The 24,384-nt window shown below is 47.8% G+C and overlaps 1 protein-coding gene across 1 annotated transcript in view; it reads right to left on the reverse strand.

Annotated features, from left to right (window-relative positions):
- Window positions 1-24,295, reverse strand: part of ALPK1 (alpha kinase 1) — a 41,511-nt gene extending 17,216 nt beyond the window's left edge. The window contains exons 1-3 of the mRNA XM_032186186.1: window positions 24,232-24,295; window positions 10,902-11,112; window positions 7,281-7,435 (exon numbers count right to left, since the gene is read on the reverse strand). Coding sequence (XP_032042077.1) covers window positions 7,281-7,435; window positions 10,902-11,022 — 276 coding nt within the window. The 5' untranslated portion in view covers window positions 11,023-11,112; window positions 24,232-24,295. The remainder of the gene's footprint in view (window positions 1-7,280; window positions 7,436-10,901; window positions 11,113-24,231) is intronic.
- Window positions 24,296-24,384: the final 89 nt, after the last annotated feature.

Genomic DNA, 24,384 nt, shown 5'->3' on the forward strand with positions numbered 1-24,384 from the left:
CAGGCCCCACAGCACCATCAGAGAATGTGACTGTCAAGAAAACTCAGTCCAATTCCCCACTAAATATTGAGTCGGGCAGCTGTCTCCCATTTATCTCTGCAGCAGCAGTTTCCTTGCCTTGCCTTCCTTGTGTAAAGGCCCAGGCCTGACAGCACCGAGCCAGAGACACCAGTGTCCACTGACCACCACAAACACCCTCCAGGCTTCTTGTGCACCCTTCTTGGCTTCTTCCCAGCCTAAATTCTTCACAGCAGCCTGACCAAGAAACGTTCACTTGTTTCTAAAGTATGTAGCCCTCCGAGGTGCGGGGCAGAGCCCATTTCAAACCATTTAGAGGAGAGCCTATGAGCTGCAGCACAAACGCTGGGCTGCAGCACAGGCCTGCTGCAAGCACTTGCTAGCTTGTTTGCAGTTCAGTGAGGCGGATTTGTGCAAATTTCCTTTTTTTTTTTTTTTTTTTTTTTTTTTCCCTCTGAGCCAGAGTTGGATTTTCTAAGAGGATGGCACTTGAAAAGGATTCCTGGAGCTCCGTGCGTGCAGCGCTGCTTGTGCTGGTCAACAATGGAGGAATCCCTCTCTCTAAGCACCTGTAAACTGACACTGCAAACTATCCATTCGAAATGCTCATGAACAGGCCATATATTTAAGCACAGAGCATCGCCTAATCTATTTTTTTTCCTCCCCTTCTTCCTTTAATAGATCGGAGCACAAAAGCCTGAGAGAGGGTGACCTACCAAACAAAAGGGCCTTTGAGTCCCTAGGAAAAGTAGACTTGGAGGAGGATGGAAGGAATCCAAGTGGCCCTATTATTTCCACTTGCACTAATTAGACATTTTTCTGTCAGCTATTGAGCACTGCTGAGAGGCCAAACTCACTGAATTCATTTCTAAAGTGTTTACAGAAGTTTGCATCTGTTTGTGTCTCTTCAGGAGGAAAATAAGCACTTCAATAGCATTGTGGAAAATCTAAACGAAGCATCCTATTCTGAAGGGCTTGGCAGTCTTGCAGCTGCATAATTTAACTCTCCGCTCAATGCCGAAACCTCTTGTGTCCCTCTCCAAAACCAAATGGACACAAAATGTAGAAAAGTCAAGCCAGGGGGAGAAACTCGGCTACTTTTTTGTTGTTGTTGCTGAAAGGCAGGGCTGCACGCTGTGTGGCACACAGGAACATGGTTCGGTGTCAAGCTTCGCAATTACGTTCCCGCCTTGCCAGCAGCACACCCAGAAATTCATACCCTCACCTTCCACCCACCGCTCCGAAATTCCTCAGCGCCTCCCAAAAACGTCCTGCTGGCACATGGAGTGCTGCCCTCACCCTGCCAGACAAGGTGCCTGAGAGGCAGCAGCCTGGCAGAGCATCACCAGCAGCCCACTGGGCTCGTCACTTTTTGGAGCAAGCCAGGGTAGGGCTAGCAGGTCCACTCGCCTTACTTCTGGCCTCACGTGCACCCATGCGTGGAGAGGGAGAAAGAGAAAAGCAGGAGCGAGGTACGTGCACACTTTGTTTTCACATCTGTGTCCGCGATGCCCCATGCATATGTCTAATTGAGTTTGGGACACAAAGGGAGCCTCCCGCCTGGGAAGTGGAATCAGGTGGTGCCCGAATTAAATCTGCACGAGATTTCTACACACGGACCAGGGGGGAAAATGCAAAACAGCCGTCAGCGAAGGGCTCGTGCTTAATGGCGCTGAGTGGGAGGGTGTGCTGTGCGCGTGGTTCCCTGCATTAGCGGGGTGGCTCTTCCTCGCACCGGGGCTGAAGTTTGGGTCCCAGCGCCGGGTTCAAAGCCTTGATGCCTCCTTTGCCTTGACAATGGGGCCCGCTCCCGAGAGAGGGAGCAGCTCAGCGCCGGGGCCATCTGGCACGGGAGCTGGCAGGATCGCGTCAAAGGGAAATTATTGGTGCATAGTAAATGAGGGCGGGGAGGAGGGGTAGGGAGTTGCAGAGATCTTTAGGCGGCAGCTGATGTAAGAGGAATTACAAGCCCAAATAAATGAAATATTGATTTAATCCACTCTCCCTGCCCTCTTTATAAAGCGAGGGTCCCACACGCAGCCTGCAGGCTCGGGAAGGTCCCCTTTGCAGAAACCTCTGCAAGCAGCGAGGTTTGAGACCATTCTCAGCGTATGGCCACAGTTTTGCCAGCACTGCTGATTCCTGTGTGTTCTTATAGCCATTCACCTCAGCCTACTTCAGTCTTCATTTGTAATTGAGTCGGAAGTTTCAAATCTTAAAAAAATCAACAACACAAGAGCAGTCAAGAAAGAAACTCAAGCTCTGTGCACGGGGCGGGGTTTCAATGCCACGCATTTCCAGGTGCTTTAGTTCTCCCTCACGATCTGCTCCTAGTTAGCACTTCACTGAACCCTAACAAATTGCCCAGCTCTTTCTCCCGCTGCATTCGTCCCCTGTCAGATTAAACACACAGTCAAAACACCAATGGATTTGGCTGAAGTCTCGCCCTTTTACCCCACGCACTGTTAGCAAAGCCCGTATTTCCAAGAGACCAAAGCTGCTGTCACTGCACGGGACTTCTCTATCAATCTCGGCCTTTCAGCTGGCAATCAGAGCACACTCTGCAAATAACAATGAATTAAGCCTCCTACCACCTCTGTGACGGGCAGGAGAAAGCATGTCCGCGATGTGCAGATGGATAAGCCCGAACACAGGACGGGCGAGCCACACAGTAAATAGCTGCAGAGTGAGGAGTGAGAGGTTCCTGGACACTTTCCTCTCTGCCCTGAGCAGCAGAGGACCCAATTTAATGGCTTGAGCGTCTGAAGCCGTTAATTAGCTCAAGTTATTCATCCTGAAGGTGATGGAGAGTTGGGTGTTGATTCAATGAGCGCAGCATTAGGTCCATTATTAGCAGCTCAAAACACCACAGAATGGGTCAGTTTTTACAAGCAGCCACATCTTCCTTCGTAAAGTGAGAAGCTGCTAGGGCAATAGCAACCCCTACTTTTACCAACAGCCCCCCTTTTTGGCAATTTAACTGGCCAGTGATTTAATTTTACCACCAAGGGCTTGTTCCCACTCTCGACCCCTGCACTGCCACTTGCTCCAGCACAGCAGTGCCAGGAGAGCCCTGCTGGCTGCCCTGGCTCCCACTGCGTGTCCCAAATCCCCAACAGGAGGGAGAGGACCCCCCATGCCTCATGGGGATGTGGAAGGGAAAGGCACCACCCCTGCCCTAGCTGCTGCTTGCAGGTTTTGCTTTGGGTGCTGCTTGTATGTAGAGGTGGTTGAAGGAGGGCACCAGCCTGTGGGGCCAGCAGGCAAGCCACCAACAGCGTGATGAACTTGCATGCTCTCAGGAGGAGCATTTTGGGGGAAAACCCTTTAAATCACCAATGAGACTTGTTGAGGGGGGAGCTCCTGTGAGCCTCCTACATCTGACAGGGCAGCAGGGATTTGGGGGACCACAGGAGTGCCCCATTTTTGCTAGCTGCCCAGGATGGGTGCAACAGGAACTTTGTGGCACTGACATATCCTGCTGTGCTCAATCTTTATTTAAATAAACTATTGTGCCCTGGCTGGGCATCACGAGTGACACATGAGATAGCAGCCACCCTCCTGTGCTGACAGGACTTGATCTCTGATGCCTCTCACTCAAAAAGCCCTGAAGTGCCAAGGGTGACACTGTGTCAGGGGGGTCAGGATGCCACCAAGCCCCTCTTGTGCTGAATTCCGCCTGCAGCCACAGCTCTGGTCTCGGCCGCCCCCCGTTCCACCAGGATCACCCAAGAAGAGCTCTTATGAGGTAGGTAGCAAAAGGTCAGCCTGAACAACCAAGATCCTCAGGGCTTTAATTCTCCTGTTACCACACCAGCAGGTACAGGGAGGAGAAAACTAAATCCTCAGCCCCCTCTTTAGTTCTTTTTCAAAGGCTCCAGCTCTCAAGTGCCACCCACCTCCCTAAGGGTAGCGGGGCACTTCCCTCAGAACGGTTACCCTAATGATAATCCAGCAGCACGTAATTAGCCAAGGCCCAGGCAAGGCTGGCAGGGACTTATTTCCCATTCTTTTCCACAGTCCCAATAAGACTGCACAAGCTCTCCCCATCCAGGGCAGGCAGCACGGGATCAGCCTGCACAGCTCCCTGCAGGCCTGCCCGGAGGAGATCTGCTTTTGGGGAGCACATGCAGCCAGGGGAGACCTGAGGGACACCTTCACTACGAAGGTGATTCAAGGTCATCTCTACAGTGAATTTAAACATTAACTGCAAATGAGTTTCCTTGGTGTCTTTGCACTGGCAAGGCCTTAGGTGGTGAAATCTCTGAAGCTGGGGCTTTGCTTTTTCACTCACACCGTGCCTATTGCAGCAGCTCCTGGGCTGTGGCTGAATGCCAGAGCCTGGATACAGGAATTGCTCACATGTATAACAAAAACAAAGTGGTGCTCCATATCACTACAAAGTTTTTGAGCACGGGATGTGATCTCACAAAAAAATAAAATAAAAAAAAATCATTGCCTGAGTAATCCCACAGGAGAACTACTCGCGTGCAAAGATGCCCTTCAGCGAAGCCCACAGTGGGGTTTGTGGGATCAAAGCCTACGTCCACATGGCCATGTTGCCCTCTGTTGGCTGGTCACTCAGCATAAGGATATTTCCATCACTACAGATACTAGAGATCTGCAGGAAGGGCAACCCCTGCAAGCCTCCCTTTTGGAACTGCAGCCCCAGTCCTAACCCCGCAGTGTGTGCATTTTTTAGCTAGATAAAGTAATCCCTGTGTGCCTGCATTTCTCAGTGAGACTCCCTTTACCGTTCTGATTTTGCTTTGGTTTGTTAAAATCAGGAATCCTAGTGCTTCCCAGATTTTTGTGCTGGCTACCAGTGTTGGCCATCGCCCTGCCATCCGCAGGGAGCTCTGGCAGGGCTTGCTGGCTGATGGCAGCTGGCAGTGAGGCTGTCTCAAATCCTGCTAGCAGGACGTGGCAAGTGGTACGCTGAGCTTGCTGACGTGGGGTGGCCTTTGTATTGGATGGTGAATCCCCAGCAGGGAAAGGAAAACTGACAGCACACACACACACACACACACACACACACACACAAACCCTTCTGAGAGATGGAGAGGGTTTGTAAAAACAGCAGTGCTGGTTTGCCTAAAATATTGCGGTAAATCTGTTGCCTTCAAGTCCCTGGGGTGGTTCAGCAATTTCACACAGTGGAAAGAGAAGGAAAGTAAAAAAAAAACAAGCTTGCTTATACTGCCAAAATCTGCAGCGAGCCCAGCTCTAGCAGCTGCACGGCTCCTGTTGCAGTGAGGCTGCAGCCAGAGCACGCCAGGGGGACAGCGGCTTGCTCGCTTCCCCTGCCCCCCAAGCTGTTTCTGCCTTCCTAGGGCTGTGGCCAGCATGCAGAAGTAATGATCCCACAGCAAAGGCGAAGAAGAGCACTTTAAAAGGATGCAGGTGCAGGTGGCTTTGCCTTCCTGATGTGTCAAGCTAGCACGCAGCCGCCAGCATCGGGCATCCCACTTTTTAAAGTGTAGCACTAAGGCAAACCCTTGAAGCCAAAGCCCTAATCCGCTTACTCCCTGTGCTGGTCTCATGGAGCTTTTCAGCCGACTCCCCGAGTAAAACATCGTGGTCGGGAGCGCGGGCAGGCAGAGCTGCCCCCTCGTAACAGCGCCAGTGTGTTATGGTAATGAAGCGCCTTTCATTCATGGATCTCAAAGCGCTTTTTAAATGTAATGAATTACGGTTTATGAGCTTATTCTGAGCATGGCAAATTAAAATAAACAGAGATGAAAATTTTTAAAGGTTTTCCTGAACAATAAATCGACAAAGACTTATTATTATTTTTTTTTATCCTTTGGGGTATGACATTATCCTTCTGTCCCTCATGCCAAAAAAGAGAAGAAAAAAGTTGCTCAGACTTTTATCTTTCCTCATCGCACTGTAATCACCTCTCTTCAGCCTCATTTTCCCCCCAGCTTTTTATTCAAAGAACTGAAGCAGCCTTTGCTCTGCCTTGAAATTTTATTTAAAAAAAAGGGACTGGGGGGGGGGGAGGTGGATGAAGGGGGAAAAAAAATCCCTTTTCCTGACTAATACTAATAATACAGGTCAAAATGTCAGTCTATCTACAATTAAATGCAAAACAAAAAAGGTTTTCCCTTTTTCCCATGGTACAATAGCACTGGAATATAAATTACCAATGAAGATGAAATAATACTTCAAAGCACACAGGGAAAGGCAGCACAATGTTTACAAAGTATTTCCAACCACACGACGAACCATTGAAGCTGAGGGTAACCAATGGACTTCAGGGGGTGTCGGTGAATAGCCTAAAACTAGCATGCGGTAGGATTTCAGGTCCCTATGGTCTATGACCCCACGATATGCTTTGTTTAACAAGGGCAGCTGCAGTTATCAACAGATGTTTCAGCAATAAATAATTGGTATCATCTCAGAAAAGATCCGTCTACCTGGGGAGAGGGCATAATGCTGGAAACACTGCCCCTCTATTACAGCCGCATTAATCTCCCATCTATCCAGGTCTCTCCGGGAGCTTACTGCAGGTGTTTGTCCTGGGAGAGCGCGGACAAACGCTGCGAAGCTGGAGCGCCGCGCGGGGATTGTAAAGGAGGTCAACCTCCGCCATAAATTTCTGTCCGAGGCCACACACACCAAAGAGAAGAAGAAAATAAATACCCAAGGAGCAGCAACCCCCCCCTACCACCGCAAATTTGGGATCCCTGCGGCGTGTGGTGCTGGTGAGGCTGACACCCCGGCTGGCAGCAGCACAGCCCCGTGGCTCCTCGTTGCTGTTCAGCGCCATCATCCTCCTCAAACAAAGCCTGCTGGCCTCGTGTGGAAGTCCCATTACCCTCTTGCCTTTTCTGCTCAGGTTTCAGCCAGCTGAGGCCCCCCAAGGGATCCAGTCAAGGGATTTTTGGAAAACTGGCAGGTGACAAGTTGGGCAAGCCCTACTGCAGTGAGCAGGCCTCCCCGCCTCCCAGCAGTGCACATAATGCTTCCCAAACTCATGCTTTGTAGGACTTCAGGCTAACATTTGGCATTTTAGCATTATTACAACCTCAGATCTTCGGGGAAAAGACAAACATCCATCTTGCTGGAAACAGAAGTGCACTGTGAACCAGATGAGCGGGCAAAGTGAGTGTGCACACTAAGGTGGGCTTAGCACCAAGCAGCTCCCCACCTGCTGCAGCTACAGGGCAGGGAGAAAACCCTCTGAAACCACAAGTGAGATGGCCTCAAGCACCACAGCAGCACATTGCCCACAGGAGGAGTGTTGAACTTCATACCAGCAGATCGGGGAGCCTGGCGCTGATCACATCCTGCAGGTTTGTTTTGTCCTCTGGGCCCACGTCTCTTTTGTACTGCCACTTCTCCGGCACAAAGGGCCACTTCATCTCCTTTGCCTCCTCCAGAAGGGTCCTCAAGTCATCGGGAAGCAATGCTGAAAAGGTCAAAGCACAGGTAAGGATACAGCAGGCACAACCGCCACAATGGAGCAGACACCCTGCGGAGATCATCGTCACCAGGACCGCCACAAGCACCATCCCTCACCCTCGTCTGCTCTGCCCTCCAGGTAAATGGGAGCCACTGGCCATTAAAGTAGTTTTTAGCAGGAAGCAACACGGCTGGGTGGCTCGCTGAGCGTGAGGGGCTGCTTCAGGGCAGGCTGGAGGAAACATGAACCTCTGTGCGAGGCAAGGGCTCAGGGGAGCACAGCCAGCCCAGTCTGTGCCCCTTGTCATAGTACAGGCTTTGCTCGTGGCAGTAACAAAAACCAGCCTGAAAAGCCACAGCCAGCCTGGGAGACGAGTCTGGGCCGTAGATAGCAATCACTCAAAGATCTAAGGGGATGCAGTGAAAAACAAGTTGTATGTTCTTGAGAATAATTATTTAATAGATCATTTGGGAAAAATAGTTGGTCTGGCGCAGCTAAGTCATTCAGGCGGGCTGAGGACCTGGCCTTTCAGGCTTGCAGGGGTGGAGGGTGCCAGCTCCCTTCCTTTCAGCTGCAGCCCACGTTTAATTTTCCCTGAAAGAGCGGCAAATCTGCAGCCCCCGTGTGCTGTGCTAACCCTAGGCCAGGCAGGCTCTCTGGCCAATAAAAGTGGATTAACAAGGATTATTGACCAGATGGGGTTAATGGTGATCATCAGCTGCAGATCTAGCCCCTTCTGGCCATTAATCCCCAGAAAAAATGCTGCTTAGAGACCATCATTGCTCTAACAAGGTAATGCAATAAATGTATTGCTACATATTTTTTTTAATCAACCCTCTATGGATGATTTTAGAAAGTACGCAACATAAGAATTCAGTTTTGTGCCCATATTGCAGTGCATTCACCGGGACGTTTTTCCAGAAAGAGTGGTGAGTCTGATACTCAGGGCCAGCTTTCTACAAAGCCACCTTCACAAACACACCACTCTTTCCAACCTAGGTTTTCTCACTTGTTGCTGCCGCTCTGGATACGTCTCCCATCACACCACACAGCACAGCCGTGCTGTCCTGCTGGTCCCAAGTCTCACCCGGAGAGGCTCGGCCTTCCCCGGCATGGAAAGGTGGCCATGGGCAAGGCTGGGGCAGAGGAGGCCATGCCTCCAGCTCCCATCCACACAGCTCCCTGTATCCCTGTAATGGCAGCACCCCAAAACCAGCACAGGAGCCACAACACCAAAATGAGATAAGGCAACAGTCAGGAAAAACAAAAACAACCCATGGGACGATGTGGATGTCGGTATTCTCTCTGAAGCATGCAGATGTTGCTGCTACTCCATTCTCCACGCCATCCTCAGTTAAACCTTAATCCGACTCCTACTAGATGCACCAAAGAACATCTTTAATATTGAACTTTTACTCTTAGAGGTCTCCTCAGCAGCCAATGCTGCTGAGCTGGTTAGAGGAGGAAGCCAGAGCGAGGTTTTCAGCAGGATTTGGTGATCTAGGCCCTGTCAGCCATCTTTGGGGCTGGGCACCTGTATAAGCCTAGCTTCGAGCCTGACTCTGACATCTGGTTGTCACCACATGGAAATGAATGCAATTAGTGTGCTAATGATAATTACGTGGTGCTGTAAGGCAGAAACACTGCGAGTGCACAGTATAGTCGGTGAGCTGGCATGAACAATCTTGTAGCCATCAGCTGAAATCCAGCTCTCAGAGCAAGAATTTTACTCCTGCAGCACCTCGGGGGGGGGGGGGGGGGGGGGGGGGGGAGAGCAGCAGCAGTGCCTGTGCCAGGAGCATCCCCAGGCTGCCAGGAGCCGCTGTGAGCCCCGGCTGCTGCGAGCAGGTCCCCAGAGGACAGGATGGAGCCTCCCTGAGGGCTCTGATCGCCCATTTCCTCCAGCAGCTCACCTGAAGGGCCGTGGCTAATCGAGCAGTTACGGGGGCGCTGATCTACCTTATCTGGAACTAAACTGATTATTTCTCATACGCTGCGGTATTTAATGGGAGAAAAGGGCTGAGGAGGGTGAAGGGGAAAAGTGCTACCTGATTAGGAGTTCAAGAACCTATTCTGAAGAGAGATAATAAAGCCTAAAAGAATTTGTGATGAGAAAACAAAGTACCCTTTGTCAAAAACAAACAAAACAAAACAAAACAAAAAAAAGAAAAATCTTCCAGCATCCTTCACAGAAACCTATACGCCACCCTCCAGCTCAGACAGGCTTAGGTGCTTCAGAAGAAGGCGGCTGACCTCCCAGCGAGAACAAGGGCGTGTGTAAAAACATATTTGAAGCAGCCCTGCACTCCCGAGCAAACAAAGGGTTTTAAAGATCAGATTGACATTATGGTCAAGCCACTCAAGCGAAGCAGCACCAAACACTATTGACACCACACTGGAAAATGGACGGTACTGAAAAAGCGTAATACAAAGTAGAACCTGCACTTATATTGAAATTTTGCAGATTTTTGCTGATGCCTTTATTTTTTCCCCCAGGAATGTCACTTGTATCCTTTACTTTAATTTTCTGTACTTACTGAAGTTATTTTTCTGTGTGGCAGAAAGCAGTACATAACCTCCCTACCCTGTACAAAAAGGTGTAATTCACACAAGCTCAGCAATTCAAACGTGGCTTTTATTTGGTGAATAAAAAAGCTGTGGCAATTAAGTTGTGTAGCGCACTGAAAGTCTGACTGGACAAAACTGAACCAAGTCTATTACCACCTTTCATGATCAGCGTGAGCTGGATTTCCACTGGAATTAATAATATATATATATTTTAAACAAAACAAAACACTGTCAAGGCATCAGTACAACACTGAAATAAATGCTAGTTTCTAGTAAGATTGCTAGCATTGAAACAAATGAAGAGCTCTTCCATTACAGCCCTCACTAAATCCTGCTTCCTTTCCTGGTTATTTATTCCAGCCATTAGCCAGCATGGATTTTCCTTTCAAGAGGGATACTGCAAGTTTTTTTTCTTTGGACACCACTTATAGAGGTCACGCACATTTTACAAGATAAAGATTCAGGCAATGAGCTCTTTAATATATTAGGAGAAGCTGACAAACAGAAAGGGCCCTCCCCCAGTCCCTATGAAAGGAGAGGAAATATGTGCCCTTATTCAGAAGTTGCATCCTTTTTCTTTTCTTCTTTTTTTTTTTTTTTTCTTTTTTTTTTTTTTTTTTTTAATAACTGAAATTTATGTGCATCAGCAAACTTTCGGGCATTGTTCTTCCCCAACTAAACTGTTCCTTACAGCCTCATGTTTACTGAAGCCTAAAATTAGAACTGACAGCAATTCACCGCAACAAAGTGGGCTGCTTTCCCCTGCCTGCCCGCAGCCCACGGCCCATTCACGGCCCCGAAATCCAGTCGTCTCTTGACTCTCATCTGCCAGGAGAATTAAAATAGGGTAGGGCTGAGGAGCAACCGCCTGCCCTGGCCCTGCTGCTGCCCTCAGGGACCTCACCCTGGCACTGTTGGTATTGCTGCTCCTCTTCCTCGTGGGTATCAGCCTTGGCCGACAGCAGGGTGTCCAGGGCACGCTTGCAGTCCTGCAGCAGCACAGCCACCGCGCCGTGGTTGTTCATGGTGCCCGGTCCTGCTCTGCTACCAGACGGGTGTCCCTGGGTGTGTGGTGAGTGGTTGCTTAGGAGAAGATCCTGTCTGGGTTGGGGTGCCTGGTGAGAAAAAGAGAGGGGGGAAAATGATTAACGAAAGCATCGTCAATTATCTGAACGGCTCAAGCAGGGGGAAATAAGAAGGGGAGTACATGAAAATGCACGATGAACTTGGAGCACTGTATTTGGGGAGGGTGCGACAAGCTCTGTGAGGCAAACACCTCTGAGGTGGTGGAGGGGAGGACAGGATTTTCAAGGGCACTGCCAAACCGTGGGCAGGCAGGCAACCAGCCCTCTGTGTGCAGCCACAGCGCTGCCACGAACACCTTCCACTACGGGGGGAAGCCCCTAGGAGCAGGGGTCTGCTTCTGTCTGAGGCTGGCTTTCCAAACATTCATCCAGATACGTGGCTCGCCATGAATTTTCCACTGCAAGCCCTTCATTTGCTTATGACATTGCCAGTGGTGGTACAGGAAAAAAATAAAAAGCTTTCCACCCCAAGCATCTGGCTCACTGTCTGCCAGAGCCATTTGGAACAGCTCTCAGAAATGAAATGCGGAGGAAATGCTTTTTTTTTTTTTTTTTTTTTTCATAGCAAAACAAATTTGGTGGTGGTTTTCCTTCATGAACTACTCCCATGGTTTGAAGCAACGTGGTCAGAAACAGCCACTGAAAACATTCCTAAAATCAGTGAAGCTGTAAGCTTCTGAAGTGGGACGGGGAGGGCGAATTTACACACAGTGACACAGTCAGCTCTGCTGATGAAAAAAAAAACAAAACAAAACAAAAAAAAAAAAAAAAAAAAACAAAAAAAAAACACTTGCGTTTCAGCAGCTGAATTTCTGGACAGTGTTTTCCCTTCCACTGCAGCTCCGGGGCAGCTGGGTCGCGGGGCTGGTGGCAGACAGCCCGTGCCGTCAGCGGCGCTGGGAAGAGCGAGCCGCCAGCCTGAAAAGCAGAGGGCAGAGGAGATGCACTCATGCAAAAGCAGAGCGAAGGCAGGTGGAGCAGGGCGAGGGACAGCATTCATCAGCACGGAGCCCGGAGGCAGGAGCCGGTCAGCAGGGCTGCGGCTGGCGCTGCAGATGGAGGTCAGAGAAAGGAGAAACGAGGCGAAGATGGGACAGGGAGATGGAGGGCAGGAGCACAGGCACGCAGGAGCAACAAGGTCGGGCAGGTGCAGAGCCCCGGGCACAAACCCAGCTCTCCTGTCTGCTGTTGGGGTGCTACCGAGGCACAAGGGCTGCACCCCGCTTCTCTGTGTGGACAGGTAGAAACCTCGCGTGTGGGGAAGGTAGGTTTGTTGGTGCTTCTGGGATGCCCACCCTGGGAGCACATCCACAGCCCAAACAGAGAAAAAGCACCCAGAGAAAGAGCACCGGTGTCATTGCTGTGTTTGTGGCTCTCAGCTGGCCAGCTCTCTGCTCAGAAAGCTGTTCAAAAGCAACCCACCAGGAAAAATAACCAAATAAAGCGTACAGCTCAGGTTAGAGCACTTTTAGATTGGAGTCTGCACTCAGGTGCAGTTCCAGCAAAACACTGGGGTGGGATTTTGGCTTTTTTGCCCTTAGTCCCTCCTAGATGTCCTGGGCCCCCAGAAGTCCTAGGCACAGAAACCCAGCTGGCACCGAGCAATGAAGCAGCCAGGGGCAGGGCTGGACACACAGCTGCAGCGTGGGTCCTCCAGGAGACCGGCAGCCCCACAACGTGCAGACATCTGTGCATGGCTACCATGCCCCCAGATCATACTTTTGGGACAAGCCAAGCCCTCTCCTCCCAAGCTGCTAGGTCCGGAAAAGCTGGGCTGGCTGCTGGTTATCCATCAGGGAAAAGCAAAGCGTCCCCCTCTGCCACAGCCGCCGTCACACACCTACGGCAGCGTTGCTTGCCCTGCTAAGCGCAGCGACATCTGCTAATTGATTTATCTGATTACACAGCCCTGCGCGGAGCAGCGCGGCCGTCCCACGAGTACCTCCCAGGTTGGGACGGAGCATCCCCGCCATCTGGCCCTCACTCTGCTCCTTTGTGTAATTGATTTCTCAAAAGTCCCCTTTCCTCAGGAGCCCTCTCCAGTAGCTGCCATGCAGGCGTATCTCGGACCCACTGCTTCCTCACAGATACACGCTCATAACCAAATTTTCTACAAGGATGTGCTAAAGCAGACAAGTGCTGGGCCACTTGCCTTTACCAAAACCCACCACAGCACTGAGAGCATCCAAGGCGGCTCACAGACATGCTTCAGCTTATCCACGTTGCAGCCCGAGCCCCAGAGTAGCCCTAAAGCTGGCTCGTGGAAGGTTGCGGGGCCACAGCCTGGGCGATCGCATCGGGGCTGTGCTGCAAGCCAGAGCCCCGCGGCTTTGTGAGCTGCACGGCGCGCGAGTCGCACAAAGGGCGGACGGGGCTTAGCAGGGAAGCTTAAATTAGTGTAGAAGTACAGCACGTGGCTTGCCAGGATTGCAGGGATTTAACTCACCGGGAAACTGCCGGATCCGTAACAGGGATATATACACAAGTCAGTGAGTGAGAGCTTGTTCTTCGAGTACATTTTTTTTCCCAAAGAACTAAATAAACAGCACGGACGCTCAGCGCAATAAATAATGATTTACAGCAGCAGGGACAACAATGTGGTGGAACCACATAGGGCAGTGCAATAAACTGCAGGCTAGTGCTCAGAAAGGAGACAGCCTTTTGACTCCTCTTCACTAGGGGCAATGACTCGCATCATAAAATCAGCTTAAAACGCACCGGAGAACCTTAAACGATAGCAGCATCCTTTGCACAGATGCCACTTTGCAAGCTGTGCTTTGTAACAGCTGTAGCGCTGAATTGCAGCTGGGGGACAGAAACAACAACGGGCAGCTTGCGGACCTGTGGCAAATCAGGGCTGGAGACCGCAGCCAGCAGCAGCACCAGCACAGGCGTCTGGGGGCCCTTGGGACCCTGCAATGGTCACTGGGTGCTTTGTGACAGCACCGATAAACCCCAACACGCAGCATTTTAAAGGGATGTAGTTCTGAGATGATAAAAATTAAAAGCAGGTCCCAGAATTACTTAATATACTAGAAAGTTGTCTAGACAAAGATGATTTCTAAGGACACGCCAACAAATGCTTTAGCTGCCACTTTCAAAACACATAATAAAAACAATTTTACATCAGACTGAGGCCTTGAGCATGTTCTGGTGACAGAAAAGCTCCTTTACACCAGCTTTGTACACAGGTTTTTTTTTTTTTTTAATTATTATTTTTTAATGGTTGATGCAGCTGTTATACACTTTAAAACAGAAATGATGAAAAAACATCTGTGCCATTTCACTTCTGGTGGAGCCTGGATTAAAGTAACTTCTTGCATCGAATATGATGAATAAAAGCACAAAGGTCTCAGGGAGAGGGAAAGTGTGTTTCTGCAGAAACCTCTAATCGGAGCTGGGATTCAGAACAAGAGGGAGGGAGGGAGGAGGAGGGAGGAATTGGGTGGGCTACAGAGAAATGTTCTCTTTAATAAGAAATGGGCCATACTGTGACATTTCAGAGCCCTTGGGCTAGAAGACCAAAAGATCTGTCAAGAGAAAGGAATTTTAAGTTATACTGTGGATAGGAGGGAGCCTGGGAGTCAATCGGGCCAGTTTAAGACTACAATTAGCTTCAGAGGCTTGAGGAAAAAGATGTAATTGACGCATTCAATACAGCAAGCATAACAAGCATTTGTTTCTCAGACAACATCATTTGGGAAATTTTCCACGGCATTATGGCCCTGAAACACAAATTAGAGATCGCCAGACCTTTTCTTGCTGAAAATATATTATCCTAATTTTCATCTTATTCAGGCTACCCTCCAATTCCAGAGAGACTAATGAAGAGGAAGCAAAGACCTGATGAGTTCCATGTGGAGGCTACGTTTATGGATTAATCCCAACAGGGAGCAAATAAACCTTATTCCCAGAGCTCTCAGTTGGGACTCGACACAATCAATTGAGGAACGGGTAGTTATTTATGACTGAGGCTGTTTTGACTTTCAAATAAACATTTTAATTATTTTAAGTGCTATGCTGGAACTTAGAGTTTGAGCGCTGTTTTAATTTTGATGCCAGCTATGCCTTGCTCTCCTCCCTCTTAATCCCAAACCACTCTGGTCATTATGATACCGTGCATGTGATCTCGGTTTTCATGCTAGTAACACTTGAAAGCATTGACCAAAGCAAAATCCACCGGCCAGAGTGGGGAAGAAGGAAGGCTGTGTGCTGCATGTCTGCAGTGAGGAGGTCTGCCTGAGCTTCTTCATGCTTGTGCTTGCTTTGCTTTATCAGGCGCACCCCTCAGCGTGGAGCTAGTATACATGAAAAGAGCATCCTCACAGAGGTGCCAGCTCTGAAACTCGTTTGCACTCCTTGATCCACCCTTGGTGTAATATTTTTCTGTACTTGCCTTCCCAAGCAACTTTGAACAGCTGTCACTAAAAGAGCAAGAGAACATTTATTTTTCTTTCAGCAGGTAGCAGGGAACACACACATCCAGGGCACCCTTAACTCTTCCCCATCCTGTGGATTTGTGTGAGAGCTCTCTGCAGCCCTCCACATTACCTGTGTCCAAAATATCAGGCTCAGCTTCACTGTCAAATTAGGTAACTTGAGGGAAAGGAAAAAAAAAAAAAAAAGAAGAAAAAAAAAAAAAAAGAAAACTTGCTTAAGATGATTTAGTATCGCAAGCAAAGGTTTTAGTAATTAAGTTAATATCATCTTCCAGAGAAAGCAAATTCGGTTTCCTATTTCAGTACAAGATGCTTGTGCTTTCCTAGAGCATTTACCTTGCTTGCCAGTACATGGAGGCTTGGCGATGTGAGAGAGACAAAGATGGTTAAAAAACAACAACAAAATCCATTTGCTGGGGATCTATCTATTTATTTATTTATTTAACTCCTCCAGCTTAAAGATTAGATGTTTTATTTCGGTAAAGCTGGATATACCAACTGGCATTGGCTGTATTAAAATAAGGAAGAACCTCAATCAAAAAGCCTCTCCTAAGGCAAGCTTTCTTGTTAATATGCACCAACATGAAAGGCTTTCTTTTCATCCTATACAACTACAGTGTGTGTAAATTGCAGGGGGCTCATTGGCATAAATCTTGGCTGTGACCTCTGAGGTAAACTGGATTTACATTACTTTCTGACAAGAATTAAATGAAGGCCTTGTGGATATATGAACAGCCTTCTAGACTGCAACAGATGGGCACGAATGTGCTCCCTAGGCAAACTATCAGTGACATCTGTGTCCTCCAAATTCTGGTGGTCTCAGCCAATTAGCAGGCAAAAGGGGGGAAAAAAAAGGCAGCCGCTGCACAGCTACCCCAGCCAGAGCTGAGCAGAAGTGCTTCTGTTTAGAAATGGGATCAAGAACAGCCTCCAGCAGCACGGGGACGGTTGTCTGCCTGGGCACGACACGACAGAAAGCGCTGAGGTAATTAGAACAGATATTAATATGGATACAGAACAAATCCCAGCTTCGGCTAAGCCTGCGTAAGACTAGGGTAATGGGCTACCGTGATGGATTTACCCTGATATAATGACAGGCAGAGCTTTATCCACGCTAAACGCAGAGACGGGTCCAAAGCCCGCCCAGTGCTTACTGCAGCCAAGCTGAGCACTGCAGGAGCCCAGCTGCAGCCCCACAGACCTCCAGCCCCACAGACCTCTATCCCAAAGGCCTCCAGCCCCACAGACCTCCAGCCCGGTTCCCCTGCAGCACTGATGGCTGAACCCAGCCATGAAGCTGGTGCCCAATGCCCACCAAAAGCACCTTCTGTTTTGCCCCAGCAGTGGCTTCACAGAGGGGCCAGGATGTTTGGGCTCCTTCCCTTCATTGCTGCTATCTCATGCGCTGCTAGGGGATGCCAAAAAAAGGGAATAACCGAGGGGAAGATCAATAAATTAAAAAGTTCTAAAAAAAAAAAAAAAGACACAATGAATTTGGTACAGCACATATTTTTAGATCAAAGATGCCTTTGAAGTGACAAACCCCTAATCCATAAACCACTGAAGCACTTCCTTTCTCTCCCAAACTACTTGTTGTCAAATAAAATGGAAGTTAAGGAAATTATCTTTATCTGAAAATGGCCAAAAGAAGCCATCACCTAATGACAGCCTTGTCAAAATGACAATTGGGGAAATTGTTAGGCAGGCGAGGCCTAAGGACTGGAGGACTAAGCTTGCTGTTTGCTCTAATCTGGTCAGGCAGGCCCCACACAATTCCAGCCAGCTTGCTGTGTGAAACAGCCAAGCCTTTGTCAGCCTGAGCAGGGGCTGGGAAGACTTCTCTTTCATGAATATGTATCACCACCCCTCCACGTCTACAGAGAAAAAAGCCTTCAAAATTAAAAAATATATTTATATATATTCACATATATAAAAAAATAAAATAGACAACAAGGCACTACCACCAAAAAAAATAAAATATGTTCGAACAAAAAAAAAGCTATGGCAACGTGCAGGGTGAAAAACTACTTAGTAATAAAAGCTGACATTATGAAAGCAGAGCCAGAGAGATCTTCTTCCCAAAGGCCTTCCTCAGACTCTGACTCCCCAGCATGAGGGGAGGAGGCACTTCAAGACACCACAGAAGCAAAATGTCCCATTGGGGTTTACGAGGCCTACCACCATGCTCTGCACGGAGAGTGTGCCCGAATGTGCTGTGTGGGTGTCAAAGCCCAGGCCATGAGCCTGCTGCTGCTGCAGGGCCCTGCGTGCACTCTGCTGGCTTCTGCCAGGGCACGTTGTGCCTAGCAGCCCAAGATCCTCCACTGGCAAAGGCTGCAAGGCCGGGCACTGAGGCAGCGTCACATCAAGGTACCATACAGCTTACATGACATTAAATTACACGGCGTACACAACATTAAAAATAAAGATGACTCCTGGTGTAATAAGCACCATAATAAATCACTGTGGTGAATTAATGCTATGAGAGTGGTCTCCCCGACGTGCAACAACACAACCGAGGCTTTCAGAGGTGGCCAAGTGCTCGCAGGAGGGCAGTTTTCTGAGGGGTGTTCATGACACTCTGCAAACACAATCCTTTACAACATCTCAAGTCATATAGTTTGTCATCTCAAGACATCTCCCCTTGAAGTTTGGGGCGTTTTAAACATATGTACCATATTAATCTTCAAAAATTCAAAAGACTGACATAAAACCGAAGGAGGAGAGCCACAATGAGTCTACTGGACTGCCAGTTGAAACTAACAGACAGCAAATGACAAAAAAAAAAAAAAAAAAAAAAAAAAAAAAGACAAAATGGCTCAGAAACACAAGTCAGAAATATTGCATCTCTGCAGGATTCATGCTGAAAATCATATACGCCCAAACATGCTACTTAGAGCAACAGAAGGGTGAGAATGCAGGATCGAACCAAGATCACACTTGTTATAGAAAACTCCAATTAAGATATTTTAAGATGTGGTGAGTTCTGTCACTGCTGGAGAGCTATAATATTATTAAAGTATTCACCAGCATTGGAAAAGTTACTTTTAAGTGTTTGTTGTTATCTTCTAAACTTTTCATATAAGACTTCAAATCAGACCTTAATTTATTATAGATTGTGGTGATACTACAAACTTCACTTTTTTGCTAAGTAACAAACAGAATATAAAAGTTTGACTTCCAGCAGAGATATCAAGACACAATGCTCAATTTTGAGGGTTTACAATATTATGCAATGTTTGCTGTAGACATTACCATTTCATTAGCATATTCTACTTTACATGAAATCCAGCAATGAATGCTGTCCCTGATCTAAGGCTAATCCTCTTTAAAGAGCTACAGGCTATATTACATGTGGCCACAGCCACAGTTGTGCCATGGCTGAATCACTTTGAAGCCTATTGAACAGAGTTCCCTTGTGAGACTATACACAAACCCGTAAACCAATGCTGCCTGTGCTGTGAAATCCTACTGTTTTTCATCACTGAGATTTTTTTTTGTAAGAGGCACAGTCACCCTAGTCCCAAGTGAGGGATAAGATACAAGGCTGCCTTCACCACCTCTCAATGACAAGTTACATCTGAAGCATATATGCCTGAGGTAATGCAAACACCTCTCTCCTAAACACCACTAAATGGCTCACAGGGATGCTCTGTCTCACAGACAGGCTTCTGAAATATGGCAGGTTACCACGGCTCACTCTTCGAGGCTGACAGCCAATATAACCTGGAGTGGGTAGGAGATGGAAGGTGTTGAAGTGAGAATATTTACTGGAACGTGGCTCCCTCCTGTCTTCTTTTTCTGCATTTATTCCACCTCAGACCCCTTTCTGTGGCATGGCTCAGGTTTATTTCAGCAGGCTTTGGTTCAGGCCTATTTTTTGGTCACTTAGTTTTAGGATGCCAGCTGGAAAGCAAGAGTGGTATCACGACGACTGACCAGAAACTACAATTAAAGCCTACATCTGAGGAAAACCATATGCCATATATAAATAAAAGTTTATTTTAGGGCTTATCTTAACTCTTCAAAATAACTTTCATTTCACTGGAGTCTAGAACAATTGTCACAGTGTTTATATGCCAATGGATCTGCTTCAGAACAAAAGAAAAGAGATTTTTCAGTATAGAAAATATACCTTATCATTGTTAGAATCTTATCAACTCCCAATACAAAAATACTCACCACTAGACAAACTATGTGTTCTGATGCCTTTGATTAGAGCTGATATGTGGCCACCTTGAGAAACCACAGCTTTGGACGGTTTCCACAGTTTAGGTCTTTAGAACAGGAAACAGCAAAGAGCAGAGAACATCAAGCTGAAGTGCAAGGGTTATCATTGAGGGAGAACATACTTTCCTCAGCTGTAATCACTGCAGGAAACCTGAACTATTGTTTTAGTTCTAGCAAGGAGAGCTCTCAGGTCTCTTAACGGCCAGAGCTGGTCACTGGAATTATAAATAATTCCATCATGTAATAGTTGTGACTCACCAAGTCTTCTCTTGTTTAGATCGTCAGTGTGAGGTTTGATACAAAGGATGGGCTTCCACATGCATGCCCTCTATTGCACAGAGCTAAGCCAGGGTGTCACACTGCATGCTGTGCTACCTACAGCAACACAGACAACAAGCCTGTTTAAGGTCCAACCACATGTAGCTTGTAAATCTGATAAGGTCAACAACTGAGATATCAGGGAGACTCTCCAGGTGAGGTTCAGAGGTTATCTGCAGGCAGAAAAACGTCAGAACAATACATGGATTGCATACTTCTTGTAAGCAATTACAGAAGGAAAAGCTTTATCTGTATGCCAAATATTTTCTCTTTCTGGTTTGAGTGGAGTTCCACAAAATAGGAAACGCGAGATGACTATGCCATCTGGAAGTGTAGTGACCTACAACCAGGGGATCAGAACTTTAACCAGTAAATCACCTCCAGGTAACAAAAAAAGGGAGATGACCACCAAATACCCGAAAGCTGGACTCCCAATTATTGGTAAACAAAGAGAACTCCAGTCGGCTCACTAACAAAAGCCCCACAGCTTTCTAACTATGTTTAGAAAACACAAGGGACTCTTTTATTCAACAGCTAGGAGGAATGAGCACAGCTACAATCAGCAGCTGTGCACAGAACACTCATCCCCAACACGTTCCTAAGGTACACAAATGATTTTTCATTTCCAGCTCTACTGAAAATCATTAAGACACTCTTTGAAAAACGTGATGCTCCATCACGCCTAAGTCTCCGGTCTTTGTTCTAACTTAAAAACCAACAATAACAAACCAAACCAACCAAAACAAACAAACAAACAAAAACAACAGGGAAGAACTGACAGTTTTTCCTTTGTATTAGGGCTAAAAGATGATTTGCTTTTAATTTTGAGCAAGAAGCAAGCACCTGCTCTATGGCATCAAACCTCCCTTACTTTCCTTTTTCCACTCCTTATCCCATGAAAGCTGGAGTTACAGGAGCTCTTTCCCACAGAGCTGCATGAACCTTCCTCCAAAGCCGCAGCTGTTGATAAGAAGGGACTCCAAGGCACAGGGAACATCTCCACCTCTTTTCACAGCATCCCCGCTATGTTTTCTCTCTCTCTAGCCCTCAGTGTCTGCCAGTTCTTTGTGAAGAGGGCAGCCATCCCTTAGCCAGAGTAAGGAGGGAAATGTTGAGGCCCTTCTACTGGATCAGTTCTCAAGGATCTTGCAGTGTGATCCTTGAGCCAACAGAGAGAAGTCTGTTCATCTTCCCAGCTTATTGCTGGTATCTACCATACTTGCTTGCTGCCCTGTGACTGTGTGCTTCCATTTCACAGGTGTCTGGGCTTGAGCAGCAAGGGCAGACTGGAGATGAAATAGAAATAAGGAAAGCAGGGGGCAGGAAAGCACCCAGACAGAGGGAGAAAAGCCCCACTGACAAAACAAAGGGTGGAGGGAACAACAGGGTAGTGAGAAAAAACATCAGGAGGATGGTGAGACAGAAGGACCACAGACAGCAAGAGAGGAGGGAGATGGAGAAGAAATTGGGGTAGCAGAGAGGCACAACAGAAATGAAGGGGAGAAGCTAGAGGGGGGAAAACCAGGACATGCTTGGAAGAAGGACAAAGGGCAGATGACGTGGAAAGAAAGAACTCAAGAGAACTGGGACAGTGGTGCAAGTAAAGTCCATCTTGTAAGAAAGGGTGCTCTTTGCTAGTCAGAATGAGCTCCCTCAGACTGACTTTGTTGAGGTTGGATGAGAGGGAAATGGAAAAGTTCTTTTGTCCTGAGTAAAGAAAGAACAAAGAAGTAAATAAAACACGGGGGGAACTGCACTCCTTTTTCCTCTGGCATTTCTCCTCACTGCTTTGTGGTTCCTGCAAGTGCAACGTGAAATTTCAGTGAAAGCAACCCCTTCTTGTGCTTATCTCCTCCTCTCACACTGCGATCCAGCTGAATATCCTGCTTTATACTCGGACTGCATGTCTTTGAGGAGGGACTGTTTCTTTTCCCTTTGAGCAGGAGGCACTTGGCTGCTCTAAGGTCACAACAACTAATTGCAGAACCTGGCTATGGGTTGCTGCTTGCTCTGTTACGCCTTTCCCAAATGAACTCTTGGAAGTTACCAGTGAAATGAGTACCATTAACTTGAAGTGTCACACGAGCTCTTGCAATCCGAAATGCCATTTCCCGCTGCCTGATCAAACATTGCCACCTACCGGCCCCCCGTGCAGGTCTGTGCTGGGCGCTACGGGGATGTTATTTCCCAGCACCGACGATGTGCAAGCAAAAGCATCCACCCGACAGCATTTCGTAGCCCAGGGCTGTGACTGTCCCTCCTGCTGCCTGGCTCTGCACATCCCCAAAGGGCTAAGGACGATCCAGGTCACCCCTGTGCTGCACCCCTGTGCTGTGTGCACCCCACCACGGAGCTTGTCAGGGCCCACGAGGCACGTGTCCAACACCTCAAGCGAAAAGTCATGTGTTCACATCCACTGCAAGCATTTTCTAAGGCAAAGTTTGACATAGAAGGCCTCACTTCAGCATTCACACAACACCGCTGAGAAAACTACAGTACCAGGGAGGGAGAAATCCAGCTGCCAAAAGAGGGTCATCAGCAAGGCACAGAAAGTGTACTCAGCATTTACAAGCTAGTTATCTGTCACACCTAAATCGCTCTTGTTGCATGGTGGCAAACCCAGTCTGAAGCTGTGACACCCACACCTGTAAGTCCAGCCGTGGCAGGGCTGGGCAGAGCTGCAGTAAAATCTCAGCACCACTGAAATCAGGCCAGACCTGCTGTTGATCCAACAGGATAAGGATGCTTCCATGACGTTAAGCTAAACAGTGGAGAAAAATAGCAGGTGTCAGACTGGTCCAGGCTGTTTCTAGTCTCAGGTCTTGCCCTGCACATGGGTCCACAGAAAAGCTTTTAGGCAGCAAAAGAAACACAGCTATGAAGAGTGGGATTCCTGAATATCCACACACCATTATCAATGAGTTCCCAGCTTTTGAGTAGGCTAGGCAGATCACTAACAACTGTGCCACTTGCTCAATGGGCCAGAACAACCAAAAAACCAACAAACAACCAATCCTGAAAGACCAAAATCTCACATTGGGATGTTTTACTGAATGTTCCTAAAACTTGTCAAAGCACTGGGAGGAAGTTTGCAGAAAGGGTTTTCATGTTTAGTCGCTTAGAAAGAATTAGCTGGAACACAGATATCCAGAGGGAGTCCTTTCACTCACTAACCCAGAATACACTTTCTATGATTCTTATAACCTAACATGAACTGCCCCGAAATAGGAAGAAACCGACTTCCCTTCAGTGACTCTCAGCTTCGCAAAAAGTGATCCTGATTGAAAGCTTATGAGAAAAGCTTAAGAAAACTTAAGAGTTCCTAGTATTTCTCCATTTTCCGGATTTGCCTGTTTGGGACCTAGACTTATCTGAAGCCTTAGGAATCAGACCAAAGCTGTTAGAAAAACAGCACAACAACCAACCCCAACCACCTCAGTCTTTCAGCCTATCATAGTTGCTCATTACAAATACATAATTTGCCCCAGCAGATAGCCTTGCTAATATGCCACTGATAAACACACAGACACACCAGATGCAGGAAACCATTAACTTAAAGTTACGAGCAGGGTTTTTTCAGGAACTTCCTTCTCCCTTATTACTGGCAAGGCAATGAACATGGGTGTCTGACACACAGCCAGACAGAAGGCACTCTGAGAGGAAAGCACGGCTCCAACCCACTTCTATGTCCACGTCCAGCACTGTCACTGCAATCCAGTTCCAGTGTCTCATCCACTATGCCACGCTAGCCAGCTCCGTGGGCTTTGCACTTCTATTTGCAGTTTCACTTCTGAAGGAAATTCAATAATCGAAAAAAAGAAAAAAAAGAAGTTAATGCAACATAGGAATGGACTCTAGTACACTGAGTAACCTTTTTTTTGTAGGAAGTAATTGTGGCTACACCCAGAAAGCCCCAGAAGGACAGAGTGCTGGGGATTTTCTGTTTCAGGGGAAAGGCTGCGATCATTTTGCTGAAGCTGGCAGCATTTCAGCCAGCGCGAGTCTTAGGGACGGGAGGAGCGATAAATCCAGTCCCAGACATCTCCTGTATGAAGTCACACAGCGCTGTATCAAATTAAGAAACTAATAGGAAAGACGTAGTTGGCGCGAGGCGAGCTAATGCCAGAAGAAAGTGAAATAAACAGGAAGAGCACTGACATACCTCGGCAGCTACAACTGAAGTAACCTCACCGGGAAAGCTCTCTCCCGGCACCGAGGCCTTGTAAAGCGGCTGTATCCGGAAGCAAAGGTCTGGCAGGAATTACAGCAGGCAGCACATGCTGCGCATTGCACAACGCTGTGCTTTCCAGAAGGC

This window comes from Aythya fuligula, chromosome 4 (genome assembly GCF_009819795.1).
Source record: "Aythya fuligula isolate bAytFul2 chromosome 4, bAytFul2.pri, whole genome shotgun sequence".
Classification (NCBI taxonomy): domain Eukaryota; kingdom Metazoa; phylum Chordata; class Aves; order Anseriformes; family Anatidae; genus Aythya; species Aythya fuligula.